Below are 26,024 nucleotides of genomic sequence, written 5' to 3' on the forward strand. Positions count from 1 at the left end.
AATTGCTCTTTGAACCACGTATGCTTTACTCCTCCTAACTGTCTTTTATAGAAACTTAAGGTTCAATACTTGCAACTGCATTTCACTCTGGTTGCCATATGGGGGCAGCAGTGCACTGTACTGTACATACACACTATTCCCAACCTTCTCTGGGTAAAAAAAAGGAAAAAAGAAAAGTGTTTGCAAAAATAGCCCAGAGAATAACATCCATCATATACCCTCTTCAAAAACTGATGCGTTTGCACTTAAAATGTTGACCTGCTGGATTGATATCCACTTTTCACAGCACATCAGTTTCATCACCAGCTACATAAAATGTCAAATCTAGCTTCGAGCGAATTTGCAAGAAGGATGTTGCAGCGTTAGACAGTTAAGTGATGCCTGCAAGAGAATTTATATGAGCATGTTTGTATTGGGATCATTTGCAAATTAGTCCTATAGCACTAAAGACGGCCTGAATGCACATGTTTAAGTGTTTGCATGCATTTCCTGCACTGATAAAGCAATACTGGTACAGGAAAAAAGGCAAATATGGAGAGAAGCGAGTCCACTTGGTACCATGACCTCAGGGAAATCAGTCATCAAATGAGTCATTGACCATGTTTATCTATGGCATGTTTTCATCTAGTTTCGCAACAACTTTGGGTCTCTGCACTTATAACATATCACTTATTCCAAACATGGTGCTGCCAGAAATATAAAATGCATGACTTCCTGTGCACCAGAGGAGTTTAAAAAATATAAAAGCTTTTGTGAACTGCCAAGTCTGAGTCATTATTTTCATCGTACCAATCATTACAGAGAATAGTAAAACAGAAATGTGCAGAAATGTTATAAAACTATTACTAATTTAAAGGTAGACAACAACCTTTCCACTTAATGCCAGCAGACAGATAACATCAAAGTGCTGTTTGGCTGCCTGCATTCGATATGTCGAGGCACAACACAAGGTTAGACCTCCTGAAAGTCACGGCTGTAGCCTGCTGTGATCTCCATAGCCGGCGGCATGCGTCACCTGTCCTGGCTGTCACCGGTAACCCTGGCACGTCGCCACGGTGACAGCCTCATTACAGCGATAACTCGTCCGGCTGAAAACATTTCCGTTATGTTTTGTCCTCGTGATGTTATGATGTGCAGTGTTCCAGTGATGACCGGGGGTAGGGGGGACGAAGGAGGGGGGACACTTCTGCAAACTTTTAACTCCTGAGCTTCAGGCTCTGTGAGATATTTCATCCACGTACGACCTGCAGGCTGGGGAAGGGGCAGAGGGAGCGGTTACCACGGCGACACACCCCAGCAGCCCCGGCTCATGAGCCTTCTGTGGTTTATCGCTATGTGGCTGATGCTTATCTAATCCACTCTCCGGTGGCTCACACCTTGACAGCCATTAGGTCATATGGTGTTATATGTGCATACAAAATAACACTTTAAAAAAAGGCTTTGATAGTGTACTTTAAATGACCTTTGATATTTTATACCTATACAAAAAAAGCATGGCCCACGACCCCATTGACATGGACTCTTATCCCACCCCATGGACACACGTTACTTTAAAGGTCCCATATTGTAAAAAGTGAGATTTTCTTTTTCTTTTATATTATAAAACAGGTTTAAGTGCTATATAAATACTGTTAAACCATGAAAACGCTCAATATACGGAGAAACACACACAGCCCGTATTCAGAAATTGTGCGTTTGAAACAAGCCGTTAGGATTTCTGTCCATTTGTGATGTCACAAATATACAATATTTGGATCATCACAGGGTTTTAATCACACAGTTTAAACATAAACATTCTAAATGTGTCCCAGTTTATTTCCTGTTGCGGTGTATGTACATAACATCAGCTGAGGAAGTAAACATGGACCAAAACTGTTGCCTGGCAACGCAATTCCGTTGCCATCCCGTTAAAATGCACTAAAACGGAGCGTTTGATTGGCCTCTCTGAAGAATATGGTGCACCTTGTGTCACTTTTGTTTGCAAAAAAGTAACATGGCGACGGCCAAAATGTCAAACTCGAGGCTTCAAAACAGCAGTCCACAAACCAATTGGTGACGTCACGGCGACTACGTCCACTTCTTCTATACAGTCCATGGGTGCACTTTTACTAAGGCAGTTCTCAAGCCGTCGGCGGTATATTCTAATGAGCCTGCATGTGACATAGGAAGGGGAGTCAAATCTGAATGGCTTGTTGAATCACATGTTTTCTGATCTGGACAGTCCACTAACAACTGACTGGGTTGTCTTATTTCACAGTTTGTGGGTTGGTAGGCGCTCCAGATACCCAAATGTACATGCACAAGCATAAAAAGTCTCCACACTCAACTTTTGGGTTATTATCTCTGTACATGGCACATATTCTTTATACTTTTAACTGCTAACTTTTAAAAATTCCTTGGTCAATATTTTACACTTTCCATCTTCTTCGTTAAAACCCTTTTCATTTTAAAACAGATATATTTGACACAACTCGTCCTGTTTCATCTATTCCATGGGATGTTTCAGCTTTCTAATTATATTTCAGCAGCGTCTCTCCACACTGCTACAAAATGAGCCTTCTGGATACACCATGACCTGGAAGACTGAGAATCTTCACAGACAATATGATGAAGAGAAACTCTTTTATAAAGGAAATACTGAATATTTTGTTTCATTTTTATATAGTTTTGGTCAAATTTGAAAAAAAAATATTAGCCACTGAAAGTTTGTTTTTTAGTTTTTAGCAAACTTTTCTCAAACAGGATTGAACTGTGGTATTTGTTAGGGTCTATTTTTAGCCGTGGATTGATACACATTTGGTGCTTTAGTGAGTATCTCTGGCAGCAGGACGGTGTGTGTGGGATTTGACTCGAAATAAACTACAGTCATGGAAACTAACAAACAAGTCACCCAGTGTAATGGTACATGTTTACAGGGGCGTTTTTGGACAGGAGGGATCGCCTCCCACCGGCTGCCACTAGACACGAGGCACCTGATTGGATGAACGCTCTCCCTCGTTGGCTGCTGCTCCGAGCTTTCAAACCGGAACCAACATGGCAGCTTGTTTGGAAACATTTTTATGTTAATTATCATGAAAACAGCTCACCGAAATGTGTTTCTGAAAACATTTTATGCGCGAAATAAGCCATGAAGTTTTGTCTTTATTTTAGATCAACAACGGTTAGTTTAAAAGTTTCTCGGGAGTCACGGCGGACGCCCCTGATTTGCATAAAGTAGCCTAGACCTCAACTTTATGCAAATGAGGAGCGGTCAACATGACGCCTTGTCTCTCGAATGACGCTAAATCTATCAGACAATACTTGTTAATATTTGTTGTTTATTATGGGCTTTTGTAATTGGATTTTTTGATGGTAAGAAAATAGAGAATATCCCCAGACTTTACACATTTGGTAACACTTCATTTTACAGGTCCGCGAATTTCATGGTAATTAGGTTATCATTTTGAAATTTATTTGGAATTACTTCCAAATTATTAGAAGCGGCTGTGCGCTGCTCTTCGTCAGAGGCGGAAAACCAAAACTAATAGAAGACACTTCTGATCAGGCACAAATCTCTCCATTGTGTGACTTATTGTCTACACAAATGTAGCCCGGTAACTAATGTAATCAATCAGGGAGTTTTTAAAGAAATTTCAAATAAGTTATTTGCTAATTATTATCTATTTACCAGCAGACATGGAAATAAAGCATATCAATTAACTTTGTATTCTTTTCCTGGAAATGTATGAAATAAATTACCAGCTATTGGAAAATAGCGGAATATAATTATTAAATAATGTTTATAATAAAGTAATTTTCTATACATTTTGAGGTAAATATTGGCAGTAATTCCAAAGAAATTTCAAATAGGTTACCTGCTAATTATCACCTAATTACCATGTAATTTGCAGATTTGTAAAATGAAGAGTTACCACACATTTTCACCTGGAACTATAAAAAAAAACTTAAACTTTTTAAAACTTAAACGTTTATATTATCATACATTATATTCATCATATACATATGCAATTACATATGCAATTTAACCCATCGTTAAGAGCAGTGGGCCGCTGTGAAGCACCTGGGGAGCAACTTGCGGTTCAGTGTTTCGCTCAAGGACACTTCGACATGCAGACAGTAGGAGCTGGGGATCAAACCGCCAACCTTGCGGTTAAAGGAGTATCACTCTACCCACTGAGCGGTCAACATGGCGCCCCGTCTCTCGAATGCTACCAGAATGCATTGCACAGCTGCTTGCATAGACAATGAATGGGAAGCGTGGAAAGGACGGCTCCTGTGGACATGTTTTTTTAATAGTTTTTGGACAACAATGGAACTCTATGGTACAGAGTTATAAGATCTATAAGACAATACTTAATTAATAAGTTAATATTCGTTGTTTATTATATGCTTTTTTTTATGGGATTTAGTAAGGAAATAGAGAATATCACCAGACCTGCCACTATTTTACCTGGAATTATCAAACAGTAAATATAACAACCATTCATTTAGGATACCTTACGTAAACACAACACTTTTATCCAAACCACCACCAGTACAGTATGATGAATGAGCATAGTCGGCGTCGGCGGCTCCAGAGGGAATAAAAGCATGAACTCTGAGAGCTTTAGTGCAGCTCTCTACTAACGGAACTGACTGAAATAAGCTCAATAAGCCTGAGCAGAAGATAAAATCACTCTCTAAGCTGAGCTTTCACTCTGAAGGGCTCCAGGAAGGTTATATTAAGAGATTGTGATCTATCTTCCAGCCACCACCACCTTGCATAGTACCAGCGAATCTTTCATCCAGCCATCGCCACCTCATTTACATACACGTTCCCTCCATATGGCCCAAATTAGATGTGTTAATGTCTTTTACTGGGATGCTTATTTGGTTCCCTGAAGTGAAATGGAGCAGTGTGAGTATTTACACCACCACACAGGCTGATATATGTGCCAGTCATTGTCATGGAAGCTCTCCTTTCACCAATTCCCCGTCCTTGAAATTTATAGCACCTCTCAAATGTGTTCACACACGAGTGCTCATGGCCGGCCGGACGGACGGTCAGACACACTCCCTGTGTGTTTATAGCTCTGTGTGTTATTCATCAGGGTCAAAGTGTCCGTCTCACTTGACTGACATCTGTTTGAGCCAATAATTAATGGCTCAATAATTGATGCGCCCGTCATGTGGGCGAGGAGATTACGGAGAGGTCAGGTCAGTCTGTAACTCATGCTAATGAGAGGTCACCAAACAACCTCCGCAGTATTGGATACTGTACAGTTACTGAGGCATCCATGAGGTGATGAATATTCACTATTCATCATTTGAGTTTCTGTTACCTTTAATACAGTAAACACTATTTCGTTTTCAGTTTTCAGGCTGAAAGTTTTCAAGAACTAAAAACCAATGAAAAAGCTTGAATTTAATTAATTTGTAGTCATTTGTTTTGAGTAATCACACAGTAAATACAACAACCACAGCTGGTGTATGTTTGTATGGTGTCTGGGAAGGAAATTCTGAAAAGAAATAATTTTCTAAAATTAATAATTGGTGCCCGTGGTTACAAATCATTCACCATTGTTTGTGTTTTCAATACTTTTTTGTTTGTTTGAAATTTCTCAATTATTTCCACAATGAATCATATCAAATCTCTCACTATAAACCACTTGGATTTAAAGCTTCAGTAGGCAGTATATTTTTTGCATCATTGTGCAAGAATTCCATAATAACCTTCCAGCACATTGTAATTCAAGTGTTCTGAGAGATAACTAGACTTCTGCTCCTCCTCATGGCTCTGTTTTCAGGCTTTAAAAATGGGAGACTTTGACCAATCACAGGTCATTTCAGAGAGAGCGCATTCCTATTGGCTGTGCTCCGGTCATGTGACCAGTACTTGGCATTTCTTCATCTCAACCTGATCTAAACATGGCTCCCGCGTCACAAATTTGTTCTCATTTTACAGCTAAACTGTACACTACAAGTTGATTCTGAAAACATCTGAGGATATAAATAAGCATTACAGTAACAAAATATTGATTCATATTTGATCAGTGCTGCCTAGTTTGACCATTTGGTCAAAGTGATTGACAGCTGCTCAGAGACGACAGCTGGACAGCAGACCTCAGATCAGCTCTGACTGCTTGTTTTCCTCCGGTCTGTGAAATCTTGCAGATGCCGTTTGGAGCACCGGAGGACACAGAGCCACATGATTTTTTTCAGGTTACCTGTTTCATGTACTACTGTCACGATATAGTGACCGTTTTATAAAAATAACTTTTTAAAATCCTATTTGCTCCAATCTCACCTACTTCAGCTTTAATAGCTTTAATTTGACCTTGTTCCTGAAAGCATTTGAGGTGAGGAATAGACATTACAGTAACAGAATCTGCTGCCTAGTTTGAGCTTTTGATCAGAGTTTGCGAGTGATTGACAGCTGCTCAGAGACGGCAGGCTCCAGCTCGGCTCTGATTGGTTGTTTTCTTCCGGTCTGTGAAATCTTGCAGATGCCGTTAGGAGCACCGGAGGAAACAGAGGCACAAGATTTTTTTTCGTATTACCTGTTTCATGCACTACTGTCAGGATGTAGTGACCGTTTTATAAAAATAACTTTTTTTTAATCATATTTGCTCCAATGCTACCCACTGCTGCTTTAACGGACAGACATGTGCGTCTTCTCAGGTAAATCTCTGCCAGAAAGCCAAAAAGTTGAACTCTCCTTTTACCTGTTTTGTTTCGAAGATGTGAGGATTTACTTGTAACTTGCAAAACACTGACTTCGGTACATTTAGTGTACAGCATCAGAATCTAAGGGAGATGAACAGTAAAATAGCGAGAATGATTTTCTGTGTCAGCTGCTTAGTGTGAGTCTCAATAACAGGAGAAGGCAATGCTGTCTATATTCATGAGCACTGTGATAAAACAGCCGTCAAACAAGTCCTTGAAATGTTTTGGATTGCACTCATCCTGTTCATGTACCCCTGTTCTTAAGCGGAGTCCCAGAGTTTTCAAGAGCCAGATGTAAGCCGGCGTCTGACAGCGAGACACTTCACAAGCTGTGTGTTATTAAACTCAATCACACTGACGTAATCATGTCTGTTTTTTCGCTGAGTTACGGAAAACATAAAAACGTTTGGATACGGGGAGACATGGAGCACCAATTCAGTTTTGGATTAAAAGCGAATTAGAACTGCGAAGTCTGATTATTTGATTCACACTTAAATGATCAGAATCAGCTCACCAAACAAATGAAACCTAGAGGGAACCCTCATTTTAAATTAACTATATTCGATCAATATTTAGCCCCATTTGTAGCATAAATATTTCAATGTGTTTCTGTTTTATATTTCATCAAAATGGCACAAACAACTGACAGCCATGGGACCACAAATGAGAATGTTTGAAACTTGGTTCCAGGCAATATGTATTTTATTGTGTGCTGACAACAAAAACAGGTCCTCCAAATTAAACGACAAAACAGTAAACAGAGTTGTTTGTAACTGCCCTCCAGAACAACTGTTTTCTGATTCGACACTCACTGTAAATCAGTTTTATGATCTGACAATGTGATGGTGAGGGTTTGGTTAAATGTAGGCACAAATACAAACTTGATTTAGGTTAGGGAAAGAGCAGTGTTTGGGTTGAAATACAAATATAAAGTTAGATTAAAATGACTTTGTCGTTAAGGTTAGGGGACCTCTGTCAACAGGGTTACAGAATTAATTAACTCTGTGGTTAAGGTTAAGGGACAATCGTGGTTAAAAGAGACAAATGTCGACTGTCGGTTGATAATGGGAAACAAACAGTTGTCTCCCACGTTAAAGTCCCACGTTGGGGCTTTATATTTACATCACCTGACTTCCGATTTACTGAATCGAATTACTACGGCCACTAGAGGGCTTTGTCACTTAAACGTAAAACAGGCTATACCTACAAATATGAATGCACTGTAATTCGAGCAACAAACTCTGCGTAGGGAGGAGGTCGGGGTGGACGGGTGGGAGACCGCTGCTCATGGGTCATGAGAGAACAAGAAGTCAACGCTGACTTATTTGTCACGCAACTTCCGTAATTAAGTAACGCCACTTTTGTCGTTATTTTAACCCAAACCACGATCTTTTCCTAAACCTAACCAAGTTGTTTCCTATGAAGACGGAAGATTATTTTGAAAAGACTGTATGCATGTTAGAGTGTGGATACCCGACCCAGACAGACAATTATTTACAAATGATGTTCGTGTGCGGATTGGGTTCGGTCTACTTGACATATGGTGGTTTTTAGTAGGAATGCATCGATCCGACTTTTTCAGTCCCGATATCGATAGTATCTGCTCTGATTGGTTGTTTTCTTTCTGTCTGTGAAATCTTGCAGATGCCATTAGGAGCACTGGAGGACACCGGAGGACACAGAGGCACATCATTTCTTTTCAGATTACCTGTCTCATGCACTCCTGTCAGGATATAGTGACCGTTTTCTTAAAATAACTTTTTTTAATTATATTTGCTCCCAACCCACTGCAGCTTTAACAGTTTTGTTTTTGTGATTTTGAAGTTTCAACAATGATGCAGAGTTTGTAAAACCCCTGGAGCGAGGGTGGACTGTGTCCAAATGCATTTTTTTAATACATGAAAGGGGCGTGTTAAATTGCTCTTTAAAGGAAACTAGGAAAAGAAACACATTATGCTTCTTTCTCTCCATCTCCCCTCCCAAGAACAGATCAATCTCATGGTCAAAAGGCGGCAAAGATAACAAAAATGGGGATTTATTAATATTGTATCTGTAATAAATTAATCTGCAGATGCTCCGGTTCAAATCAGACCAAACCTTTCTGCGGATGTAAAAAATACCCGGATGTCGTACTGATTTGGAAAAAATCTCCAGTATGCATCAGACCAGTCTACCTCGCCTACTGTATCCCACAATGCAAAGTGATAACAGTCATAGCAAACGTTGACGCACAGCTCTGTGACGTCAGCAACGCTTCCGTTTAAGTGTAAGTATAAGATTTGACTTTGCTATACGTAATATACATTTTAAATTAGTTCAGACTTTGATTCTAACAAACTGTTGTATGGTGTCTCATTAGGTTACCATGGTTACACGTCTCCAACCGGCAAAGAAGCTCTCAGGAAGTGACAACGTAAATTACAGCTCAGTGCGTCCAAAAAGATACATACTACTGTTTATTCACACAAAGGTATGTTGAGTGATAGTCCACATAATCGGGTATGTAGGATTTCGGATGAAGCCTATGCATTAGCCGTACGCGTGTGTGTGTGTGTGTGTGTGTGTGTGTGTGTGATTGTGTATACTATGTGCATGCATGTGTGTGTGTGTGTGTGTGTGTGTGTGTGTATGTTTGTGTCCTTTAAGTAAGTCTTCAACGTTTTTTTTTCTAAACCTATTTTGGGCTTCAGTGAGTCACTAGAAAAAATTGCCAAGGTGCTCAGAGGGCAGCCGGTGAGCGAACCTTTCAGTGCCTCCCCTCTCGTTAAATCTTTATCTTTTGTTACTGGAGCCTAAAAGCTCTCTGTAAAAACACACAGGACACTAAAACCAGGGCGCTTTTAATGCAGGTGTGCTGTCAAATTCACAAGCGGGGCCATGTTTCCAAAAGATCGCTGCCCGCAAGCGAGGCTTTTTTTGTAAACGTCCGGATAAAGTAAAAATGTCAAAGCCTTAATGGACTGGAATGTTAATTGAGGCATTTATCACGACGTCGAATCGAAGCTTTTACACGGACATGGAAACGGGCTGCCCGGACCTGCACGGCCCCGCCGGGAGTCCCGAGGGCGTTGTCAGTGCAGCTCATGTCGAGTATCTGTTACAAAACGTCCCGCCTGAGTGCTGCGGCCTTTAGGGGCTCCTCTTCTCCACCGTCTGTAAATGAAAAATGAAAAACAACTCAATGTAACTAATGAAAAGCAATGAACTTCTGTCTTGTTACAGTGACAGAAGCACGAAATGATGAATCTGACTGGAAGTTGGCCAACACAAGCAGGTAGCCTGCATATAAATCACCTCGCTGTACAGTGGAATGAACAAGAGGGGGTTACAGAAATGAGGACCACATGGCACCTCCATGTATAGGAAGATGTAATCGTCTCTTAATTGATTCCAATAACGCTGTATTTAAAGCTACCATTGCTGTAATTTGGTTTAAACAATCGCTCACTTTCTACTGCGTTGTATGTGTAAATATCCCATTGGGAATTTAAAAGGTTATCTGTTGGCCAGAATTTCAAAAACAGATGTCGACACGCTCTTTAATGTTATTGTGGACTCCTCAGTTCAGTACAGGCCTCCAGTAACAGTCATAAATAACTTTGTCAGACTGTGTTAGTACTTTGTTTTTTACAGGTTTTTAACAGTGTTTGTTGTAATACCAAGCAGATAATAACTTGACAATGTGATGCTTTTATTCTGGCACTGTTTTGGATCACAGGAGCTGCAAATGTCACATAATTATGACTCAAGATCCGTGACAAAAGACTCGCTGGAAAAGAATTTCTTCTTTTTATATTTTAGTATCATAACGAGCTGTGCAGCTTCATCAGGCCTGATGATGATGACACACAGGTTTTGCCCATTAAAAACAAATTAAATGAAAAAGATTCTTTTACTCCAGTTTTAGTTTTCCCAGGTTCTTAAAGAGGAAGTATTATGCTTTTGTTTTTTTTCCCTTTTGTACACATGCCGCATCTTTTGCATGCTAAAATCCATTGTTGTCAATGAAAACGCGCAGCAGGCCATCACGTTCCCAAGCACCTACAGTATTTTTCGGGCGCTTATTTTTCGAGTTCAACTTTTCATGTCATCAGATGTTATTTTCAGTCTGCACTTTTGCTGCAGCAGCGGTTGCAAGGAACAGTTAACATTTTTTCAAGTTGATCGAAGAAATATGACGGATTAACAGTCTTTATTTCTGTTAGTCGTCTTACCGCAGCCTCTACAGCTGTGTTGACCTCATCTTTGCTTGTTGCCATTTTTGTAGCATTTTCTTTTTTAGCTGTCATTTTTCTGGCTCTGTCACAGAAAAACAGGAAGTCCCCATTCTTACTCCCACACAAAGCCTCAGTTGTTTTTACTGGGAAAGCAGCCATCAATGAGCACAACAACAGAACTATAATTTGTGGGTTTTCAGCAACATGAGTGGAGTTTACATTCTTACATATGTTGGTTATTTTATTAACTGATGTTATTAACAGTATTTTTAGAGTCAATATGTATTAAATGGACTATTTTTAGGCCAAATAAATGTTCCTGCACTTCTCCTCCAGCATTCAATTCCTGGCAATGTATTTAGACCTTCATGTTAGGAAATACAAATTACAAAATTATGATTTTATGTTTGGGTTACGTTACGCTCGGTACTTTTTGTTTTAAATGCAACACAGTTGCCAGAAAAACTGTTGGCATTGTACGTTTCTGCAAACCACAGATACATGAATGTTGACGTTTCTGTTCCAAAAATACGTTTCATAAATAGGTTTTAATATAAGCCTTGTATTATGCTTGCAGAAACGCACAATGCCACATGGGTAACGTTATGAAATGATTGGTTAGGTTTAGGCAACAAAACAACTTGGTTAAGGTTAGAAAAAAATAATAACTTAACATAGCCTAACAACTAGCATAACAACATAGCATAACAACCATAACAACGTAACTTACAAAAATAACAACCACCCTTAGATGGACTTGCTTATGTAACGTTATGTGACGTAAAGTCAACGGGGCACGAACAGGGGTGAAAGTGTTCATTTAACCCATCCACTACCACTCCAACCTGCACTTAGTGGACTTTCTCGCTCTTTTTATTCATTATTATACAACGTAACTTTCAATTATGGCACTCCATATACTACATCACTAGCTCTGCGCGCCGCTCGTTAATACTACGTCACTTTTAATGTTATTGTGTGGGTCCATACATTATTTTTTAAAAGTATTATTGAACAAACAAACTGAATAAATCAATTATAAAGAATGTCTGCAACCAGGCTACTATTATTTGCTGTACCATTTCGGTAAATGTTTTAGGGGGTAAAACTGTAAATCTACTGTGAACAAAAAAAATAAATAAATGGATACAAATGACCCAAGAAAGCTAATGTTTGTGGCCAAGGTGTTTTTAACTTGCAAAGGTTTATGTTTCTCTGTAAATGTGTTTCGTTGAGATTATTAGTTTTTCATTCTTGTGATTCTTCTGACTAAAACCTTGTTAGGCCTACTAAGAATCTATTAATTGGACCAATAGATATTCCAATAAAACAACACACTTTTCTTCTTTATTATTATTTGTATCTCATTTTAGTTTTGTGGCATTTATGATGTATTTACTATTACATTGCTTGACATTCAATAGAAAATAAATACATGCAAAAAATATTGACTGTATTTGTTAATTATATCAACTGTTGTACCAGCGTGATGATCGTGAATTTGGATAAATAGTATTTTTATATAACATATTTTTTCTGTTTCAAGGTACTCATTCTATTCACTCAGTATTGAGTTTTTTACGAACACTTTACGCCAGTTTTTATTCGTCGTTATTGTCAATATCTTGAAACAGGCTTCAGTTTCAGGTTCACTCGATTCCAGTATCAGTCTGGTCATCATCTGGAGCCAAGAACTAAGATTTTCTCTCTTTTCTGAGTCACACTCAGACCTCATCTACATTCCAGTGCTCGCTTGGTTGGACATCCAGCTGTTCACAGCATTTTCCCCGCTGACGGCGAAGCAGTCAGGCAGTGTTTTTGTGCTGATAGCTCTCCTGAACAGCAGATAGAGAGACGCCGCATCCCACTTACAGATGTTTGCTATCATTGCTCCATTGAGATTAAATGGAGGCGAGATGGGGGCCAAAGACTCTGTATTGGTTTTGGAGAGCGAGCAGGGGCTTCGGTGGAAAGATGCTCCCTCATCTGCCTGGATGGCCATCTTTCATGCGTCAGGGAGTTCAGGGGATAGACGCTACAAATGAGGGATGGATGAATAAGCTTCAGGGTTCATGGAAAAAGTTCACAGACCGAACAACTGAGTTTAATATGTACCGTATGAGTTATGGTGTTGTGGTGAATTGGGGTCTCTCCAAAAATATCAGTGTTAAGGCGCGCAGATCTGCTCTTGTCAGTGATGTTATTTCCTGAATGGAAGAAAGCCATCTGGGGCTTTAAGATGTCAGACATCATGGATGTATTTATGGTGTGTGCATGCGAGCATCAGTGATGTATGAGCTGACATTTGTCTGCCACGTGTACATCTTTCATTAAAACCTCTGCATGTAGTTACGACAACATACTGCATCTTTGTCAAATTAATATGATAGAAACAGGTTAATGGCTGCAGAAAAATGTATCCGTCATGGTTATGTCAATCAGTTGTTGCATGTGCTGTTAACTGTGTTTATTCTGTTTGTGCCCGATGTATGAATGTGGTGCACAATGTTTCAGACTGACTTAAGTCTTGTCCAAATGACTTTTGTTCAACATATTTTACAGAAGCAAATAGCTGACACGGGGGATGTTATTATGTAGTTGTGCTGAAAGCAAATTCCACATAGCCGTATCATTGAAGGATAAGGTTTAGGGTTATTGTTAACAAATCCCATGAGAAGTCCAAAACCAACAATGAAATTCTCTTACTAACAAGTATTCTCTGTGTAGCCAAAGTATGATATATCTTATTCCTCTGTGCCGTATAACTGCATTGTCCAAAAACAAAATTAAAAACAAATACACGGTTGCACTGGGTGACATGTTCCTTCATCACCATGAATAATAAATAGAATATGAATAGAACACACACACTGTAGTTTATTTTCCCTCAAACCTACATACACCGTCCTGCTGCTGTAAATACGCATTATAGCACCAAATGTGTATCAATCCACAGCTGAAAGTAGTTCCCACCAAATGCACTATTTACATCTGTTTGAGTAATGTTTTTAACAACTACAGTGCCCAGCTGTTTAAGAAAATTACTTAAAACAACGTTTAAATGAAAATATGTATATTTGTGACTTTGAATGTAGGGAAGAAGATTTGGGGCCAAAGACAAAGAAGGGAAATGTGATGGACTTCCTCCACAAACACATCCTTCTTCACGACACCAATCTGAATATGTTCAATAAGTTACTCAAAACTCACCTTCTTAGAACCGTTTGATTTAATGTATTGTGCTACCGTGTGTTTTTCAGTTATCTGGAATACTTTATTTAACGTTAACGGTTTTTAACTTGTAAAACGTCTTTGAGTATCTTGAAATATACTCTCTATAAATAAAATGTAGTTTTGAAAGATGTACTAACACATTGATTTTTTTGTCTTTTCATGGGATTTCTTGACCAACCCTGTCTCCTACAAAAATTACGTTGTCATACAACTCAATTACGTTTCGAGGGAAACATATTTTTCCCCGGATTATGGTCGCAGTTTTAAACACGTGGTTAACACTGCAAATTTAAACAAAACACGACAAAAAAGGCTACAAAACTACTTGTTTAGGTTTAGTAAAAAAAACATCATGGTTTTGCCAGCCCGTTCTCATTCCCAGGGCGTCAAATACCGAGGCTTTGTCACTCACGGCCGTCGGCGTATCGAATGGCATGAGACGCACCTGGCGGTCCATTATCTATAATGTAAACCCATCTGCAGCAACAGTAAACGCTCAGGGGAAGTGAGCCGGTAGTGTGGTGACGTAGACTAAAGAGCGAAAAGACACACTACAGGTGGGCAGAAGTGGAGGTGGCTGCGTCCAACAAACACAAGGCTTTCATCCAGAAGACCGCTGTTCGTGTCCCGTGCGTTAAGTTTCACTTTCACGTTACAATCAGCTGTTCGATCGTGTCAAATGTTCACAACGTTTCATTTTCACTGTACAAACGTATCAGTTTGTACAGTGAAAATGAAACGTTGTGAACATTTGACATGATCGACAGTTTGTTTAAGCCCAATCATGTTGTTGTTTCCTAAACCTAACTAAAGTGGTTTTAATGTCAAAAATAAACTGATGCCAAGGGGCGTGACAAAACGGCGGTATGTGACGAGTTGGGATGAGAACATGTTGGTTTGGCTTAAAATGACTACGTTTGTTACGTTATTAAGATACGGACGTAAATTAAAATAAGTCAACGTTGACTTTTGGTTTCACACGGGACACAAACAGCGGCTTCCTGGGTTATAGTCCTGTGTTTGTTTGACCCGTCCATCGTATGCGGGCTATCATTACAAACGTATTTGTGAAACGTCAAAAACGAACGTAATCCCCGACAAAATAAGGTTCCCTCTAAACATAATTCAGATTTCAGTTTCCTTGTATGGGAATGTAATTTTTAGGAGACAGTGCTGTGTTGACAGAAAGAAAAATACAATTATCCTTTGACGTAAAGTGAAGTGAATGTAGTACAGATGCTGTATATAGTCGTATGCCTAAATGTCACGGTGTTCAGCATCAGCCGCTGCTGGAGTATAAATGACTGGTAACAATCTGCTGCATTATTACTCCAATAGGTCATCTGTCATTCAGTAACATAGCGTGTTTTGTTGAATTTACCCGAATGTAATACATTTAACATCACTTGGACGGGGAGACGTCTGCTCTGCTTGCTACTTAAATACAATATGATACTGTGAATAATTTAATAGAATCCAGCAGGAACATTTACATCAGGGTTATAGATTTGCCTCTGTATTACAAGCACACATTGTGATACAAACAAGGAGAGTGCACATCCTTCAGAAACATATTTTGTTAGTAGTGGAAATGGAGTTGTGCGAGGAATTTTAATGATGCATCCTGAATATGAATTTAGTACTGAATGTGAGTCAGTGAAACACAATGTTGTGATAAGTGTTGCTATGAATGCACATCTTCATACAAACACTCTGGGAGAGTGAACATCCTTCAGATACATATTTTATGTACTGTATTTTTGGAATTTCCATATTCTCTTTTTTACCCCAGATTCATTTCAAGTACAGTACTGAACTACACAGGATGACCAGCATTAACAAATTAGGACTCTTTTTATTTGAAATTGTTCACCTTTTACACACTGACAGTTAATATACACAAGCTTTTGTGGTCCCTCTGGCCCGAGACATGGTCAGTGACAATGTGTGCTGGATATCAACTAGGATGGCTTATGGTGGATGGGAAGCTCTCACACACACACACCAGCCCGATCGCACAGCAATTTGTGAAATAGTCACGAAATTTAATGTATTGATTCGTGTACATAGACACAAATTTCTATTTTTTTTCGTGATGGTCAGCATGAAATCAATTCGTATGTAATCCGCGCAACAGTGAACCGGGAAGTATAAAGAGCGGCGAACGCCACGTAGGGATGAGGTTGGGGTTGATGGGTGTGTCAAAAAACACAGGAGCTTTCGTACTTAAGTTACAGTCCTTCTGGAGTTTTTTTTTTTTAAAGTTATTTTTTTTTTGGGGGACATTTTCCATTTTTTTTATTGAGAGGACAGTGGATAGAGTCTTGGAAAGGGGGGAGAGAGAGAGAGTGGATGCGGAAAGGGCCACAGGCCGGATTCGAACCCGGGCCGCCGCGGTCAGGACCAAGCCTTGATACATGGACGCCCGCTCTACCAACTGAGCTAACCCAGGCGCCCCTTCTGGAGTTATTTTAACCCAAACCACGATCTTTTCCTAAACCTAACCAAGTTGTTTCCTGCGTAGACGGAAGTTTATTTTGAAAAGACTCTATGCATGTAATGAGAGAACGCACGAAAATGAGGAATAACTTTTCGTAAGATATCATACAAACTGTTGTATGAGGATACGTTGCGTAAAGACATGTGTTGTCGAACATTTGCTGATGAAACAATTCTGTCTCCCAAAAAATTTGAGCGCTTTTTTTGCTTACAACGGAGCCTCTTTTGCTAAACGTATCTAAGTAGTTTTTGTCACGTAACTTCCGTACTACTGCCGGTGTTAATTAAACCCAAACCGCACTCTTTTCCTAAACCTAACTTAGTAGTATTGTTGCCTAAACCTAACCAAGTCGATCTATTCCTAAACGTAACTAAGTAGTTTTATTTTGAAAAGACTGGAGCGGAAATTGTGTTTCACATGTTGCTGGACATACAAAAAATACATTGTTGAAAGTCGCCAAAGAAAAGGGAAATTCGTGTCTATGTACACAAATCAAATAGATTGAATTTTGTGACTATTTCACGGATTGCTGTGACACACGCACACACATACACATCCAAATACACACACTCAAACACACACGGACTAGCACACATGCAGGAGCACACACTTGCACACATACACACAGATATGCAAGGACGGATACAAAAACACACGTCACGACACGTACTCGAACAATTCTAACACAGTCTAGCCATCTAATGTAGACATCAACAGAGGAGGGGCTTAAAGTGCATACAGGAACAGAGGAGGGCCTTGCTCGCTCTATGATCAGTAACATCCTCTTAAATTATGAGCGACAGTAATCCTCCACTAAAGCAATGATCTTAGTGCCACGCTGTATCTTTACAAAAAGCACATCCCTACCGTATGTTTAGCTCAAACTGTGCCTTGCATCATGAAATAATGACACTGCATAGTTCACGGGGTCAGTCTTATACATTATTGCGGTACAATGTAGGTCCAGGTCCGGGGTCCGGGTATGAGACTGCAGGATGGCACAGAAAGCATGTTTACTGTAGTTTTCAGTGGGATTAGAGAAATAAATCCATCACGAGAAAGCACCCGATGATTCGCTGCTGTCCGGTTTAGCTTTAAATGTGGGATAATCCGTACAAGGAGAGGTGAGAAGATGTCCCCGGATGCATAGAAGGAGCGCAGATGCTGACACGACTCCTCGGCCTGGTCTTGGTGACGCACAGGGTTTGGTCCTTGACAGGAGGCGGTGTAGAAGCGCCCGGGTCAGACAGGTCAATAAGGGGCAAATAGGACTTGTGGATGGGAGGTCCTGACAGGCCCGGGGTCCGGGCGGAGCAGTGCAGCGGGGAGGGTCTGTGTCTGGAAGAGGGCAGGGGTCGGGGCGTGGTTGGTGGTGTGGTTCGTGCGGTGCGCGAATGAGTTGCCGAGGGCGGCGGCGGCGGCTGCTGCCACTGCCGCCAGGTGTGCAGGTATGATGGTGGGAAGAGGCGAACACTGGCGCTCCTTGGCCAGGGACAACTTTATCTGGTAGGGGAAGACAAAAGTCAGTCAGTACAGTAGACAAAATAATGGAAACACCAGGGACCAGATTCTGATACAAAGAACAATTACATTTTTACCTGGGCAAGAAATCCCCTTTTTAAATTTGCAACACTACAGATACCAAAAACAATACTTTCTCAATATCTTACAGTGAGAAATATAAACAGAGCCCTTTTTTTCATTTAACAAAAGAAGCCAAAGTCTGTTCATTTTAAATGTCTTCTAAACACAAGCTGCTATAAAGTAACTTTGCCTAAATAAAAACCAGATCAGGAACTATTTGATAAAAAAACAAGGAAATAAGAATGCAAGTCTGGCAGGACATTCGATGCCAACCTTTAGTGCTTTTTCGATATTTTGGCGGTATACACACATTTTGGTGGGTGACAAAAGTACTAAGGCTCGATACCAAGCCCCAATTTTTAGTACTAAATGATTTGCCATTATATTAACAGAAAGTTAATAAACAACTATCTTGATAATCGAGTAACCACTGGAGTCGTTTATCCAGGGACATCGCAAAACATTTCTGTTTCCAGCATCTCAAATGTCTACCCGATCTCATGGGAAGGTGTATAAATAGCATTACATTACAAGGACATTCTGCGTGTCATGAGGATGCATTTGTGTCATTTGTACGTTGCTTTTTGATTGTCATTTGAACGCCACACAACAAAACTACTGTAACGTCCGCAGTTAGGTTGAGGCAACAAAACCACTCAGTTAGGTTTAGGAAAAACGTCATGGTTGGGCTGAAAATAAGCACGTAAACTAAGTAATGTGACTTACAAAACAAAACAACGATGTGGTTGAAGGTCCTGTGATTGTTGGACACATCCATCTCCTCTCTCGCCCACCATAAATGGTCTTTCTCGCTTTTTATTCTACGTCACTCACTCATATTTACACCGATGAATTTACATTGCTGTCAGTAAGAAAGGTGTTTTTATTGTACGCTAAAATGTCTTGGCATTCATACACCCTTTCGTAAGAACAAGCTGCAAGTGTGAGGATTTTCTGCTTTTATTGTACATTATATATCCTTAGGGGTTGGACTGTTGCTCGGACAAATCATGCAATGTGAAGACGTTGCATTGAGCTCTGGGTGGCCCTTTTTTTACAGCTACATTTTACAGTCTGCTCTTCATAGTGCAGTTTATCTGTTTTGTTGTCGTGATTTTCCAGACTGCTCACTGTTACAATCATGGATCAACAGAGACAACATGGTGGTATCACAAACCATAGACTTATCATAAGAAACATGAATAAACAGAAAACAGAGTGGCTGAGGACACCGCTGCTGTGCTGCAGTCTGCCGGCACAGAGAGAGTTGGGGGATGGGGACCAAACAGGTGCCAGAAATCTAAGCTGCTAATTACTGAAAGTGTTCCAGGTGATCTGTGAGACACCAGAGCTCACGCAGGAAACTGCAATAGACATGTTTCATTCTATATAAGTGTTCAACTGCTTAACCAATGTACCTGCAATTTAGACAAGAGACATCTTTTATGCGTGTTTGCAGTGGTGATTAAATTACTCCAAAGTCCTTTTTCCCATTAAAAATTGCTATAAGCGTGAGTTTTTATTGAGAAAGAATAAGAAAGAAGGAATAAAAGAAACAACAGATGGACAAAAAGAAAAAAGCGCCCAACCTCCAAAAACAACGTAATAGGGTGAAAAGGTCACCAAAGTTATCTGGCTTAATCTTCTGTATCAGTAATGGAAAATCTACGGTCTCACAGCACCGCGATGGCAGCCGTTGTCATGGGTTATCAATCACTGACTCAGGCATCGTAACCCTATGGGAGGCATTCTTTACTCTCCGCTCATCAAAGAAGCTCCTCTCCGTTAACTCAGTCAATGATGGGTTTCAGAAAAAGTCATTTCCCCCACACTGGTAACCCCCGTGCTTTGTCTCGGCAAACAGTGGGTGTGATTAATGCCGTCCTCTGAGAGCTTCTGTAAGACGGAAAGTCAGGCTCTCCTTTATCTTCCCCACATTGAATCCACATGGCTCCTTCATGCATCCGATCAATCCCGCGTCACGCGGCACTCAAAAACAACTTTTAACACGCGCCTGGAGTGCAAGAAGCCCGGGGGGTTCTCCACAAAGGGGACGGCGAGTACCAGAAAGTTAAACAATCACCTCAGGAAAGTATTCGAAAGTTATTTTCAGTTCGCTTCTCTTATTCCGCGGTTTGTAAACTTGCCTGACACTAATTGTGTCTTGATGCAGGAGACCGCACGCCGAGCTACTCCAAATAAGTTAAAACCGACATTTACGATTACTTATAAATAGTATTCAACCCCAGTCTGCTTTCCGCCTCCAGCGGGCTGGCTCAGAGGAGTCTTGATACATGCCATTTTTGTCAATAAAATATCAAGTTTTCGAATTGCATCCTGCTGTTCCCTGCCAGGGCTCTTTAATAAAAGCCAGGTAACAGGTGAGCTGGTTATGAAGGTTGACATTTTATTGAATTAGGAGCAGTCAAGCGGATTGAATGTGCCTTATCAAAGAACAGACACTTTGGAAGAGGTGTGGAGGATTTTTTGCAGACAAAAAAGAAACATAAAACTGCCATAAACCTGCATGCAGTTGGGTCCAACGTTCTCTCCCATAAAAACAGAGCAAGACAGAGTGGTGCTATTGGGGTTGGGCACACAGGAAAAGGCCACTTCAAATATAAGTAAAAAACAATGAGTACAAGGTCTTTTTTTATTTGTAATAAGTTAAAATATGGAAAATATAGAAAAAGTGAAAATGTGTTTGTTAAGATTTCTTGAAATAAAATTGAATAATTAGGCCTTTCAAGATAAAAAGAGATCATGAAATTAGCGGGGAAAACTCATTTTGTGCTATATTTCACTGGTATTATGAAGTCATAATGTCATAATAAGTCTGTAATGCTCAAAAGTAGTAGTTATTTTTCTCACTTAAAGGACCAGTGTGTAACAATTAAGTGGATCTATTGGCAAAAATGAAATATAATATTAATAAGTATGTTTTCTTTAGTGTATAATCACCTGAAGATAAGAATTTTGTTTTCGTTAGCTTAGAATGAGCCGTTTATATCTACATACGGAGCAGGTCCTCTCTGCTATGCTGCTGAGTCCGCCATGTTTCTACAGTAGCCCAGAACGGACAAACCAAACTCAGTTCAATTTTCCTGCTCGGGCCGGGGTCAATAATGTTACTCGTTCCCGTCGCCGCCGCTTTCTCTCTCTTGCTTCACCACTCACTTCCCATGTACACACACACTCAACGCACTGGCTCTGCTCCAGATGACCTACGCTACTCTAACAACAACTGGCTCTATAGAGGGGGCCATTCACGTTTTCGCGTCGGCCACTGTAGCTCTCCAACATGCTTTACATACGAGAGAGGTTGGTTGCAATCTCCTCACCTTACCGGTAACTACCGCCAGATCCTACACACTGGACCTTTAAGAAGATATTCAAGATGCATTGTTTAAAAGCAAGTCCCTGTATCTCACTTATTAGGTTATTGTGTCTTATAATAAGTGTTATGAGATATATTGACTAGTACTTAGAAAAATATACTTGGTAAGATTTTGCTTTTTTGCAGCGACATAGGTTGCGTCTGAAATCCCATACTAACACTCTATTCTACGCTAAAACAGTTTGTGGGATTTTTTAGTAGACTGTGTCCGAAACCTTAGTATGAAAACAATAGTACGCAAATTGCATACTGCGGCATAAATATCCCACAATGCAATGCGGTAGTGACGACAACATTCATAGCAGACGTTGACGGACAGCTCTGTAACGTCAGTAACACTTCAATATGAGTGTAAGTATAAGATTTCACTTTGCTAGCCGTAATATATTTTTTTTAATTCTCACAAATCATCATTTGGTCACATGAGGTTGGCATAGGTTACCGTGTTTACGTGTTTCCAACCGGCAAGGAGGCTCTCAGGAAGTGATGTGGTAATTAAGTGCGTCTGAAAAGATACATACTACTGTTTATTCACACAAAAGAGGTTGCATCTGAAATTACATACTAACATGCTATTTAGTACGCTAAAACAATATTTGAGATTTTTGATTATGTCCGAAACCTTAGTATGAAAACCAATAGTACGCAAATTACATACTATTTCCAGTAATATATTACAGTATGCCGTGGACACTACGGCGATGTTAATATCCCACAATGTAATGCGGTAATAATGACAACATTAATAACAGACAATGGCGGACAGCTCTGTAACGCCAATAACACTTCAATTTAAGTGTAAGTGTAAGATTTCACTTTGCTACATATGATATAGTTTTTAAATTTAAATTTGAAATTTCAAAGTTCTTGATTCTGACAAATAATTGTTTGGTCACATGAGGTTGTCATGGGTTACCATGCTTACGTGTCTCCAACCAGCAAGGAGGCTCTCAGGAAGTGACGTGGTAATTACAGTTTAGTGCGTCCGAAAAGATACATACTACTGTTTATTCACACAAAAGTATGTTGAATGATGTACACATATTGAGTATGTAGTACATAGTATGCATAGTACACATACCATGCATACTATGTAGTGCATAGTATGCATAGTACGCATACCATGCATACTATGTAGTGCATAGTATGCATAGTACACATACCATGCATACTATGTAGTGCATAGTATGCATAGTACGCATACCATGCATACTATGTAGTGCATAGTATGCATAGTACGCATACCATGCATACTATGTAGTGCATAGTAAGCGATTTCGGACGCAGCACTATGAATTTCATGTGACTGCAAACAGAAACAGGAAGTGACTGGAACTGAAGGATGACAATGAACACATTCTCAGATATCATACGATATGTCTATTAGAACCGTGTCTGTGTGATTGTTGCGTCGACACCAGGACATTTGTCGCTGATAAGATGTCTGAGGCGTGCGGTGACTCACCGGCGGCTTGGTCTGGCCTTTCAGCGGTTTGCTGTAGGGGCTGTATTTAGGTTTGGCTGGTTTACCTGCTGCTCGGTCTTTATGACGCCGGCTGCTGATGTGCTGAAAAGGAAACAGAAGACAAGTTTCAAATGAGGCAGACCAGATACTTTTGGTTTGTTTTCTATTGAGTCTGGTTCGGTTTCACAGTGCACAAATTAACGTGGACCAAATTAAAAAAAGATATATGCTGAGGGGCGTGTACGAAGGAACGAAATTATCTTTTTTGTTTCGAGAGCTGCCACTTCTATGCAGGAAATCACGGACTTTGATATATTGCTGTCAACCTTTTTTTCACTTTCACTGATCTATGCACACAAATCCCTTCTCCTCCAGTTGATCTTGAATGACTTGATAAAGGTCACTATTTCTGCAGGCTTTATTTAGCATATTCTGTATGTTCTCTTCGGCCCAGATGTCAAGCAAACATGGGACTTCTGCAGAAGTCCACTTCAGTCCTCTCCTACTCATGTTTACCTGTTGTTTACCTGTGTCCATCTATACAAATGCCCACACAGGCAGCCTGCGTTTTGGTTCGCTTGGAAACCAAAACAACCGGTCAGACACTGTTTGTGTCAGACCGGTTGTTTTGGTATTCACAACCGCCCAAACAAACCGCACCAGACCAAACAAACAGACTAAATGTTGGCTTGTGAAAGCGCCCTTAATGTTTATTCATTTTATCTGATAAACATTATTAATGTTTGGTTTATTAACCCGCCCCTGGCCTCCTGTCATTCTGACAAAGTGGCCCCAGGCAAAGTTGAGTATCCCTGCGCTAGAGGAAAGGCCTTGGGGTCATTAAAATCAAAACAGATCTGTTGGCAATTTTGATATTTCTTGTGTGCAAGTGGCCTGATAGTGGGGCCAAAAACATAGGATCCCTCTTAGATCATGAATATCCACAGCAATATTACATTTCAAGATAGCTTGTCAGACAAATTAGCTGGTCAAGGGGAAGGTTTGACCAGTTTCATGATAAGAAATACTACTGGTTTAGATACTGCAACCTTCTCTGGATATTCCATAGAAAAAATTGTCATAATCTTTTTATTACAGTGTTGCTGTGAGGCTCTATAGATGCCTCAGGCTGGATGCCATTTCAGATAGCTTATCATGCGTTGAGGTGGGAACCTGACCAACAGAGACGGAGGGGGCTGGACTAAAAATATACCTCGTATCTCACGGCGGAGAGTATTACAGCTTTAAAGGTTTCGTTGCGACTGGAGCCACCCATGGTGAAAATGACTGCAGTTATGGCACTGCAAAGTACAGTGCAGAGAGCATGTGTTAAATGACACATTATGCTCTTATGTTAAATACAATATGTTATTAAAGCGATATTAAAGCTTGTGTGATTTTGAAAGACCAGAGACAACCAGTGGATCCGAATAAACAAGAAAAATACAAAATTCCTCAGTAACCTCAAGCCAATAAATAATTCAGCGTCGGTACACGTTGACAACAAAAAGGCAGATTTCTGGCTGTCTAAATTTCACAAGTCCTTGCAGTGGATTTAACAATCACACTTTTCCTCTGATTTCAAGCTGTAACTGGAATTTGTCATGCTGGTTTTCTTTTCACAGAGAACCGCTGCTGTTTTAGAAGTTCTCGGTAAAAGCCCCTGCATGAAAAATTCATACAAAGCCTGTCTATTTTCAGTGAGAAATCTCAAGGTTAGCTCAGACAAAACAGAGTGGTTTTCAAGTATTGTAGATGAAATCCCCCCTCTCGTGACAGAATGATCAGCAGCTACAAGAAAAGAAGATTTGTGGGGTGCCCCAAAGCAACAACCAAGAGACACATTCCAAGGAGGAGTTTTCAAGCCAAACCACAATAAGGGAAATATCACAGAGAGATCAGATTATTGTCAGCTTTCTAACCTGATTTCCTTTAACATCATGTAAACTAGAAACCCCTTTTCCTTATTTGAGGAGAGGGATTAGGAGAAACTTGGGAGAAACCTCATTTCTTGGCCATGTACAATTTATGCTTAACCAGGTTTCTTGCAAGTTTTTGCAAGAGATTTGTGTCAGGGAAAGCTTTGCTGTGACAGCAGCGCAGCAGGAGGAAAGGAAAGATCATTACTAGTAGTGGTGCATTTTTGTATCCAAAATATTTCCACCTTGAATCCAACGAAACTGAAATCTGACACTGAAGTAAATGAGTCTAAATAAGTATAATAATAATAATCACAACGTAGCCACGCCCTTAAGCATCCCCTGCTTTATGGACTATTTGACTCTAAATGGGACCATAATTTACTGAATGAACATCATGCTGTATTGAAGAAGACTTGAAACTAGGGATTGAGACCATAAACTCATGTTTACAATGTTTACTGAGGTAATAAATCAAGAGAGAAGTAGGCTCATTTTCTCATAAACTTCTATACAACCAGAGTTCTTTTTGCAACCAGAGGAGTCGCCCCCTGCTGGCTATTAGAGAGAATGCAAGTTTAAGGCACTCAATTTTCAGACCCGGAGATAGCCCACTGGTTCATACTTGTATTTGGGGTTCCTACTAGAACATGTTTACGTGCTTTAATGTTCAAAAGCACATTATTTTTCTCATACTGTCTGTCTGAATATACCTGTATTCACCCTCTCTCTGAAACGCTCCATTTGAGCGCCTATGTTTTTAAGCCCCCCTCCTGAAAAAGCCCAGTCTGCTCTGATTGGCTTGCGAGAAAAATATGGTACACCTTTGCAAAGGTAGTTATCAAGCTGTGGGTGATATATTCTAATGAGCCTGCATGTGACATAGGCAGGGGAACCAAATCTGAATGTCTTGAATCACTGTTTTTTGATCCTGAAACTGACTGGGTTGTCTTATTTCACAGTTTGTGGTTGGTAGGAACTCCAGATACCCAAATGTATGTGC

At 40.1% G+C, this 26,024-nt stretch overlaps 1 protein-coding gene across 3 annotated transcripts in view; it reads right to left on the bottom strand.

Moving 5' to 3' along the window:
- Positions 1–15,991: 15,991 nt before the first annotated feature.
- Positions 15,992–26,024, bottom strand: part of znf385d (zinc finger protein 385D) — a 94,459-nt gene continuing 84,426 nt past the window's right edge. For 2 of the 3 annotated variants that reach the window (XM_074652858.1, XM_074652860.1), the window contains 3 exons: positions 23,103–23,204; positions 22,080–22,142; positions 15,992–18,159 (listed from right to left, as the gene is read on the bottom strand). In XM_074652858.1, coding sequence (XP_074508959.1) covers positions 17,908–18,159; positions 22,080–22,142; positions 23,103–23,204 — 417 coding nt within the window. In that variant the 3' untranslated portion in view covers positions 15,992–17,907. The remainder of the gene's footprint in view (positions 18,160–22,079; positions 22,143–23,102; positions 23,205–26,024) is intronic. The other variant, XM_074652859.1, reaches the window with a different exon arrangement.

The sequence above is a fragment of the Sebastes fasciatus genome, chromosome 12 (genome assembly GCF_043250625.1).
Source record: "Sebastes fasciatus isolate fSebFas1 chromosome 12, fSebFas1.pri, whole genome shotgun sequence".
In the NCBI taxonomy this organism is placed as follows: domain Eukaryota; kingdom Metazoa; phylum Chordata; class Actinopteri; order Perciformes; family Sebastidae; genus Sebastes; species Sebastes fasciatus.